The 10,000-nt window shown below is 32.9% G+C and overlaps 1 protein-coding gene across 1 annotated transcript in view; it reads right to left on the bottom strand.

Annotated features, from left to right (window-relative positions):
• The window catches only part of LOC137616003 (caldesmon-like), a 129,205-nt gene that overhangs the window by 53,528 nt on the left and 65,677 nt on the right, over positions 1-10,000 (bottom strand). Inside the window, exon 3 of the mRNA XM_068345683.1 lies at positions 9,602-9,766. Coding sequence (XP_068201784.1) covers positions 9,602-9,766 — 165 coding nt within the window. The remainder of the gene's footprint in view (positions 1-9,601; positions 9,767-10,000) is intronic.

The following is a 10,000-nucleotide window of genomic DNA, read 5'->3' as shown; positions in this document are numbered from 1 at the left end:
AATTTAGAAGCTAGAATTGGCTTCAACCACGGTGGACGTGTTTTAACACCCTGCGTCTGTGTGTGTGTGTCTGTGTGAATGTGTGAGTAATCTTGCCTATATAATCAAGAAAAAAGTGTCTGGCTATATATATATATATATATATATATATATATATATATATATATATATATATATATATATATATATAAATATATATATATATATATATATATATATCTGTAAAATATTTTTATATATATATATATATATATATATATACTGTATATGTATATATATATATATATATATATATATCTATCTATCTATCTATCTATCTATCTATCTATCTATCTATCTATCTATCTATCTATCTATATATATATATATATATATATATATATGTATGTATTTGTAACTTCTTTTCGGTCACGCCAAATGGCCTTTCCCGTCGTATAACTCCCCAGCCCTTGCATATAGAGGGAGGGTGTGGGAAGGGTTGAATCTGTGTTCCTGTGTTCCTGTGTGTGCATATCTATCTAAATATTCGGCCGTCTTTTTTGACAGGCTACGTTCACTAGTTTAACAGAATATCCACCCTCTAATTAGATAAAGTGGGGCAATTGAAGTGTCTGGAAATATTTACTAAATCAGTTACTTTACCATCTCTTACTCTAATGTTTCTGGAGACTGTAAGGTATCATGGGATAACAGCTGATTGCTTTGACATCCCCCTCCCCCCGTCGGTTTGAATGAATTAAATTGACATTTTGCACTGCGAACTAAATACTTTGAATCTATGAATAAATATTAAAGAACCATTACCATATTTGATATTCCAGACTAAATCTCTCTTGGAACGCAAGCTTGTTACAACTCAAAGAGCTATGGAAAGAATATTGATGAAATTAAGATTAAGAGACAGAAAAAGAGTGACTTGGATATGAGAGTAAACTAAAGTAGAGTGATAAAGTGAGTTTCTTGACTGAAGAAGGAAAGAAAATGAATTATTTGAAAGGAATGCTACTTCATTAAAGTGGTTTTGCAACCAACCTGAATTAGTTGAAAAGAATCCTGCATCATTAAAGTGGTTTTGCAACCAACCTGAATTAGTTGAAAAGAATCCTGCATCATTACTGTGTTTCTGCCAAGAATTTGAATTATGTGAAAAGAATCCTACTTCATTAAAGGGTTTCTGAAAAGAATCTGAATTAGTTGAAGAGAATACTACTCTATTAAAGTGTTTCTGCAAAGAATCTTAATTAGTTTAAAAGAATACTACTTCATTAAAGTGTTTTTGTAAATAATATGAATTTGTTGAAAAGAATACTACTTCACTTAAGTGTTTTTGTAACCAATCAATCTGAATTAGTTGAAAAGAATCCTGTTTCATTACTTTACTCCTGCACAAAGTTCAAGATGAGAGTTCCCAGATAATCCAGAAGACAATAAAGAAAAAAAAAATTACAGAGCCAAAAGAGAGACTGGAAGATACAAACAAGATATTCCCTCCTTGTTTTGAAGCTTTGCCAGATGGCCATATACACTCGGAATTCTTAAAATGTTTTCTTGCGCGAGCAAAACAACTGCAGCCGTGTTTTCTTTTCTCTTGAAATTCCTCTAGACAAATAAAAGGCAGAGAACAAAACAATAATTTCTGGAATGCAGGGCAGTGAACATGAGCCTTCAGATTAAAGTGTTTGCTGTATTTCTCGCAAATTTTATCATATTAAAAGAGACAAAAATAATTGGATTTGCTTTTATTTCAATGGCCACATCTCTCTCTCTCTCTCTCTCTCTCTCTCTCTCTCTCTCTCTCTCTCTCTCTCTCTCTCTCTCTCTCAGATATTCAGCTAATAATGTACAGTATAGTCAATATGAATAAGTACAAATAATAACTATATATATATATATATATATATATATATGTATATGTATATATATATGGGTGTTTGTATATATATATATATATATATATATATATATATATATATATATATACTGTATATATATATATATATATATATATATATATATATATATATATATATATACACACATACATATAAGTATATATATGAATATATATATATATATATATATATATATATATATATATATATATATATATGTGTGTGTGTGTGTGTATGTGTGTGCTAAAAAAACAATACAGTATATGGTATTAATTGGAAAACGTGACCCTGGCAGGATCCCCTTTAAAACAACAATGTTCAGTACCAGAGGAAGAGGTTAACCTGGATTAATTTCTAAGACTCACCTTTGCCTTGTTTGCTCTGTACTGAACTAATAAATGGGTAGATAAAAGAAATGAAATCAGGTTTCTGAAAATTGTGTAATAAATTGTGTGGTTTTGTATAACATATTTGGGTACATTTAATATGCTGAGGTTCAAATGCCGGGAATATCAATATATATTAAAAAGAAATATCAAATGATATAGATATATTTCTTTAACACTTTATACGTCGTCATATCTGTAAATACTTGATAATCTAATTGACATAAAATGGTAAGCCACTTAAAATAGTAATGATTATAAAATACAGTATTTTATATAATACTATAAATTTATGAACATTATACAATTATTATTAGTATTATTATTATTATTATTATTATTATTATTATTATTATTTCACCAGTCCACAGAGACTGGTGGGTTATAGTTTGTGGTTCCGGGTTAAATCCAGCTTCCTTAGAAATCCATCAATTTCCTCACTGTGTGTGGTTTCGAGTAGCACGCTAGTCTGCACAAGTCCTGGGGCTATATCGTATTTTTTCAAGAATCCTTTCAATAACATTATTATTATTATTATTATTATTATTATTATTATTATTATTATTAATATTATTATTATTATTATTATTATTATTATGCCGAGACTATGATTGCCAGCTTCGAGCTTACCTATCTCAGTGGTAAAAAAAAAAAAGAAAGGAAAGAAAGAAGAAGAAGAAAAAAAAAACAGCGATGATATCTCTCAGCATTGATGTACACATGATAAGTTTTTGGTAGCTATGATTGACTGTCTAAGAGCCCCCCGCCGGAAACAAGGTCCGGGCAATCTGCGCACGCACGCACAGGATAAAAAGGGCAGGATGATGGAAAAAAAAAATTAAAATGTTTGTGATTCTATTTTTAAGAAGACTCTTCGAAGCTATGTTAGTTTACTTTCTGTTCTTGTAAACTCCCTTCTTATCTTTTGTCTCCTTAACTGTAAATAAAAAACGATGAAAAATAATTTTTTTTTTTTGTAAAATTTACTGGTAGCTTGGGTATAACTATTTTTTTTTTTTTTTTTTTTGTAAAATTAACTGGTAGCTTGGGTATAGCAGACACACGCTCACAAATATATTCAAATAGAATTACTCGCCTTCTCGCTTTTAAAGTGTTGGACTTTAAAATATGTTAGATTCCAGCTTACAAAGTTTTCCGGTATGAGTCTCTCTCTCTCACTCTCTCTCTCTCTCTCTCTCTCTCTCTCTCTCTCTCTCTCTCTCTCTCTCTCTCTCGGAATAGACTTCCAGTGGATGTAGTAAACAGTAATACGGTAAACGAGTTCAAGAATAAGTTAGACAAGATCATAAGAACTAAATGTTTAAACTAAATCGCTCTACCAGAGAGCAAATGAAGTCTCAGTAGATGAACTAAAAAGTCTTTGAGACATCCAAAATCCTTGTAATTCCCTGTAACTCTCTCTCCACTTTTATAACTTTCATGATCATCATCATTATCATTATCCGTAACATACTCAAGGTTTTTTATTAGCTGCTAAGATACATGAATGTACTTAGTTGTTGAATATCAGCTAGTAAAGCCAGCCTGATTTTTTAGTTAATTCAAGTCTATCTCTCTTTTTATTCGGGTTGTTGATGTGGTAACGTCCCTGGCTGGTGAATGCCAGACGGGTTTCGAGTCCCGCTCAAAAGCTTTAGTTCCTTTGGTCGCTGCAACCTAACCTTCCTTGTGAGCTAAGGAGGGCGGGTTTGGGGGAGCCTATAGGTCTATCTGCTTAGTCATCAGCAGTCATTGCCTGGCCTCCCTTGTTCCTAGCTTGGGTGGAGAGGGGGCTTGGGCGCTGATCATATTGTCAATCTCTAGGGCATTGACCTGCTTGATAGGGCAATGTCACTGTCCCTTGTCTCTGCCATACATGAGCGGAAGAAGAAGAAGAAATATAATCTTTGCAAATATTATATATATTACTGAGAGGAAACTTGTTTTTGGCAGCAACTTTTCAGTTCTTTTGTATCTCCCTTTTTGTGAATTAGTATAATGATAAAATTTCTCTAAGCTGTAGGTATAGAGCAAAGTTCAGCTATAGTTTTACTATTATGAAATCTCCATTTATTATTAAATCAATTTTTACATCGTGTATCTGTCTCTTAAGGTATTTTATTTGCATGCAACTTTTTTTTTTTTTTTTTTTTTTAAATCAACGACTATAATAAATTGATTACGAATTTCCAGAGTTCAATATTTATTTTGTAAGATTAACTGACGAGCGTTTGACTAAATTTCTAATATAACTAGAAAAAATAAATGAAAGATATTGCTACATTATTTCGTAAGCATTAAAGTTTGGGAATCAAAGTTGCTGTTAGTATTGTTTTAAGGAACTAATATTTAAAAAAAGGCTAATAAATTCATTGTTTATTATGCACTTTTTTATGTATGATCATTTTCCTGTCTTCAATTGCGAGGAGTATTGAGAAGTTGATAATTTCATAGTTTTACATCTTGAGCCACCTTAAGTTGGTGTAATCGGTAAACTCGTTTGTATTTCTGTATATTCTATATTATTTCTCTTCCTCTTGTTTTGTTAAAGTTTTTATAGTGTGTGTAGGAAATAATGTTGTTAATGTTTTTTTTTTCGTTGTTTCCTTTCCTCATTGGGCTATTTTCATTGTTAGGACCCTTGGGCGTATAGCATTCTGCTTTTCCAACAAGGGGTGTACCTTAGCAAGTAGTAATAATGATAATAATTATAATAATGATAACAATGATAACAATGAAATTATTATTATTATTATTATTATTATTATTATTATTATTATTATTATGATTAAAACACATCTCATCCCAGATTCAAACCTATTTCGAAATGAGATTTATGGAAATTATCAGAAATTATATTTGGAAATATTTGCTGGAAATATGGATTGAGATAATGGAAGTCTGGAATCAAATCCCCATTTTTGGTACTGTTTCGCTCACTGGAAGAATTAGAATTAAACTCTGAAACTTTGAAAAACTTGAATTGGAAACAGAGTGGACACTTAGTCATTTTACGTGTGTGTATATTTCATTTATAAATGTACATCAATCATACATATTTACATGAAGAAAAATAGTATGTTAGAGAGAGAGAGAGAGAGAGAGAGAGAGAGAGAGAGAGAGAGAGAGAGAGAGAGAGAGATTTGGAGTTTTCTGACATCCTGCCATCGAAGGACATTGATGCCTATATCGTTTATGTATAAAGAAGAACAGATTATTCCATTTAAAACCATAAAAGCGTAGATGTTCTTATAAAAGAGATTATGAAATCGGGAGTATATATATTTCTTTTTTTGGGGGGGGGGGTGGGGCGGTTATCTATTTAAAATATTGAAATTCTTAAAACGTAACGAGTTACTTTTAATTTTTGAGAGAGAGAGAGAGAGAGAGAGAGAGAGAGAGAGAGAGAGAGAGAGAGAGAGAGCGGGTTCGTGGCTTGAAATGCTGGACTTAATTTCCAACATCTTATACAATATAAGATAAATATAATATAATACACCAAAGAAATTAGGAAAAACTTCGATAGAGAGAGAGAGAGAGAGAGAGAGAGAGAGAGAGAGAGAGAGAGAGAGAGAGAGAGAGAGAGAGAGAGAGATACCATTGCCATTACAGGCGAATTCCAGTTGGTGTGAGGCTAAAGACTTCCAGTTAAACGCCTTTGAAGCAAAGGACCACTTTGAGAGGCCCTCTAGAGAGGAGGTGGAATCTGGTGACAGCATGGAAGGTTCCTTTCGTCACTTATCCTTTCCCATTGACAGGAGGCAATAGCAGATGGCAAACCACTTGGCCTTTCCTGCGTTCCTCCTTTAGATTGCACCATATCCCCTATATAATAAAGAGCAAGTCTCTCTCTCTCTCTCTCTCTCTCTCTCTCTCTCTCTCTCTCTCTCTCTCAATTTTTCTGCTTCATGGTGTAGAATACAATATAGAAATACTGTAGTTACTTTCAACTCTTTCTCTCTCTCAATTTTTCGGCTTCATAGTGTAGGAGAGTACAGTTATGAAATAGTTACTTCCAACTCTCTCTCTCTCTCTCTCTCTCTCTCTCTCTCTCTCTCTCTCTCTCTCTCTCTCTCTCTCATTCATATATATATATATATATATATGTATATATAAATATATGTATATATATATATATATATATATATATATATATATATATATATATATATATATATATATATATATATATATATATATATATACACACACACATACACACACACACACTTACGCTGCTGTTGAAAACAATTGGAAACCTCGTTGAGGTGTTGACTCCTCACAAGTGAAACACACTGCAGGAAAAATAAAGTGATCAAGGGAACTTCGCTCCATGCATGCGTGTGGAAAAGCCATATCAGGTCACGAGAGCATTAATGGTACCCTTCTTTTAATTTTTTTTCTATCTTCTATTATGAAATACATATTTACAATCTTACAATTTATAACATATATACATCACAGTATATTTTCATAAATAACTTTTTATTTTACATATATTCTATTTACAATGGAAATTTTTACTATTTATCTAAATATGTTTTTAAATACAGAATATATCGACTCGTGAATTCTTTTTAATAGAAGTTTTAAATCCTATTTTATTTACATTAAACGTATTTATCATTATAATAATAATAATAATAATAATAATAATAATAATAATAATAATAATAATAATAATAATGTTCCAGCCAGGATCCAGAAAAGAACTCTGGATCCTGGTTCCATCTGTAGGAAGCCAACGGCACCATAACTACGCGATCTCTTCCTGGATAGTAATTCTCGGCTTTTCCTTCTAAAACTCCCAAAACAGACGTTTTAATTATAAGTTGTCTTAGTCACATGCTGGCGAATGCTCTTGAATTAACAGTACAATTTCATGGATATAAAGACATACCTGGATGCGAGATGCAGCAAACACCAACGTAGGCATGTATAAACATATGACTTTTGCTAATTAAGTTTTATTTTCCCACTTGCTGTAATCCAGAACAAACAAAAACCAATTTTTTCTTTTTTCCTTTACTCACCATGCTATTTTCCCCGATGGGGCCCCTGGGCTTATAGCATCATGCTTTTCTAATTATAGTCCATTTCTTTTAGCGAGTCATATTTGCACCGACTCGCAACGGTGCCCTTTTAGCTCGGAAAAGTTTCCTGGTCGCTGATTGGTTAGAATTATCTTGTCCAACCAATCAGCGATCAGGAAACTTTTCCGAGCTAAAAGGGCACCGCTGCGAGTCAATGCAAATATGACTCGCTAAAAGAAATGGACCATAGGGTTGTAACTTAGCAAGTAATAATGATAATACTGATATTCTCAACTTATGTGACGTAACTACATTGATGATGATTAAAAAACGTCACTTAAATCGGAAATTCTCCATAAAAATATACTGTTCTCAGCCCTATTTCATTAAAATACAAGCGACCGTAATTTTACCTTAAATTGTTATCATCTTTTACGGGTTGGCGACCGTAATATCACATCTTTGCGTCAATATATCCGTTCTTAAAACAGTAAAAGATGTGGAATAAATGTTGCCAGGCATTTACAGTTTTTTTAAATAAAAGTTTCTAACAGTGTACAATATCTAACTTAATGTAACGCAAGGATTCTATTTTTTTGGTCTACAAATGCCAGCTGTTCTTGTATTCTTAATTTTAAGTTATGGCGCTGGCAGATATTAGAGTGCAAACCTTGTAGTCATAAACATTTTTTTTCAAGGTGGCAGCCTTCACTGATTTTTAGTTTTATTTAGTTTTTTTTTTTTTTTTGCTTATAAAATATAAATAAAAATTCGGAATGTTTTATTCAATATATTATCAACGTAAACCGTATTTGAACCTAAATTATATATGTTTTCTTTTGAAATTTTTATTACCCTAGCTCTTCCAAAGGTAGCAGGAGACTAATATTTCATTTCTTTTGTTGAATCGTTACTGATATGATAAATTAATTATCACGTTTGAAATACAATATTATAGGGGATTACCTTATCCTGAATAAGTTAATGCTAATATTTATCATAAATAATTGATAAATATTATTGCCTTTTTCTACAGTATGTAGAACTGCATAGCTGTGCTCGGTTTAAATACCAATAAAATATCAGTAAATTTCTGTTAGTTGTTAAATTTCGTTGTGGTCTACTGTAAACACTCACGATTCTCCGGCAGGTACAGACTTTCATATTTCTGTCTCCTTGCATTGTCTCTAATATGGGTTTGTTTATATACCGCATCCGATCTTTAGGGAATCTCTACATGTCGAAATGACTATAATTTTCAGCCCCTATATATGATGAAGAGGGAATAAATTAATAATAGCAAAATGTATCTAAGTAGTCAGTGTATCTCAAGACTACAGTAGCTTAGAAAGATCATACAGTCCACATCTCATATATATTCATTTTCTAGAAGGACACTCAAAAATCAAACCATTGTTCTCCAAGTCTTGGGTTGTGTAATAGCCTCTGTACCATGGTCTTCCACTAACTTGGGTTAGAGTTCTCTTGTTTGAGGATACACATGGCCGAACTATTCTGTCTTATTTCTCTTCCGCTTGTTTTGTTAAAGTTTATATAGTTTTTAAAGGAAATATTTATTTTAATGTTACTGTTTTTAAAATATTTTATTTTTCGTTGTTTCCTTTCCTCACTGGGCTATTTTCCCCTGTTGGAGCCCTAGCCTTATAGTATCCTGCTTTTCGAACTAGGGTTGTAGCCCAGCAAGTAATAAGAATGATAATGAGACTTTAGATATTAGGGCCACGTTTCCCATGCCCTTCTCCAACCATAGTTACACATTTGAAACTTTTAGTCTCCCTTCTCGGAGTTAATTTTAACTTTATATTTTATACCTATCAGATACACTCTTAAGCTGAAATATTATGTCAGCAAATAGTTCCTGTGTCATAGCAAATTTACATAGTTTACGCTTTCCCGTTCTCATTTACAAGTTAAAGTCCCTATTAGTAGTCAATTGAAAAGGAGCGAACAAACGAGAGAAGGAATAAACCCATCTATTTTCTCTGTGCGTATCTCGAGAGAGGCACGCTCACCTGAGCGATTGCTAATGTGGTTCCATTGCTAATGTCATTTGCAATTTCAAGAGGCGCCTCCAAACTCATTTCGCTAATAGGATTCCCTTTGGGAATCAAAGGCTTTTCAGATACACACTGTTTCACAATCGGAGGTAGCTCCTAAAGAGACCTTCTCCCTTCTCTTTCCAATCGAGGGATGTGTGTGTGTGTGTTTGTGTGTGTGGAAAATGCTCTTCTTAGGATATGCTGCGGTGATCTGTTGGTAACGTCCTTGCCTGGTGGTCGCCAGACTGCGGTTCGAGTACCGTTCAAACTCGTTAGGTCCTTTGTTCGCTGCAACCACACCATTCTTATAAGCTAAGGATGGATGAGGGTTGTTAGGGGAGCCTATTGGTCTATCTACTGATTCACCATTGGCCATTGTCTGGCCCTCCTTAGTCCTAGCTTGGGAACAGAAGCGTAGAGAATACACAGTGTTTCACAACCCGAAAGGGTTCTGGAAGGAACCTTCTTCATTCGCTCCCAATCAAGAGATTTGTGTGTGTGAGAGAGAGTGGATATTGCGTGCAAAAAATTCCTTTTTCTTACGATATAACACTAAAGTGATTGGGTCATACCTTTGTTTTTATGGAAAAGAAAACAGGTTTGATGAAATGTTGGAAAGGGGTTAATCA

The sequence above is a fragment of the Palaemon carinicauda genome, chromosome 22, assembly GCF_036898095.1.
Source record: "Palaemon carinicauda isolate YSFRI2023 chromosome 22, ASM3689809v2, whole genome shotgun sequence".
Classification (NCBI taxonomy): Eukaryota; Metazoa; Arthropoda; class Malacostraca; order Decapoda; family Palaemonidae; genus Palaemon; species Palaemon carinicauda.
This window is presented reverse-complemented; position numbering and strand designations above follow the sequence as displayed.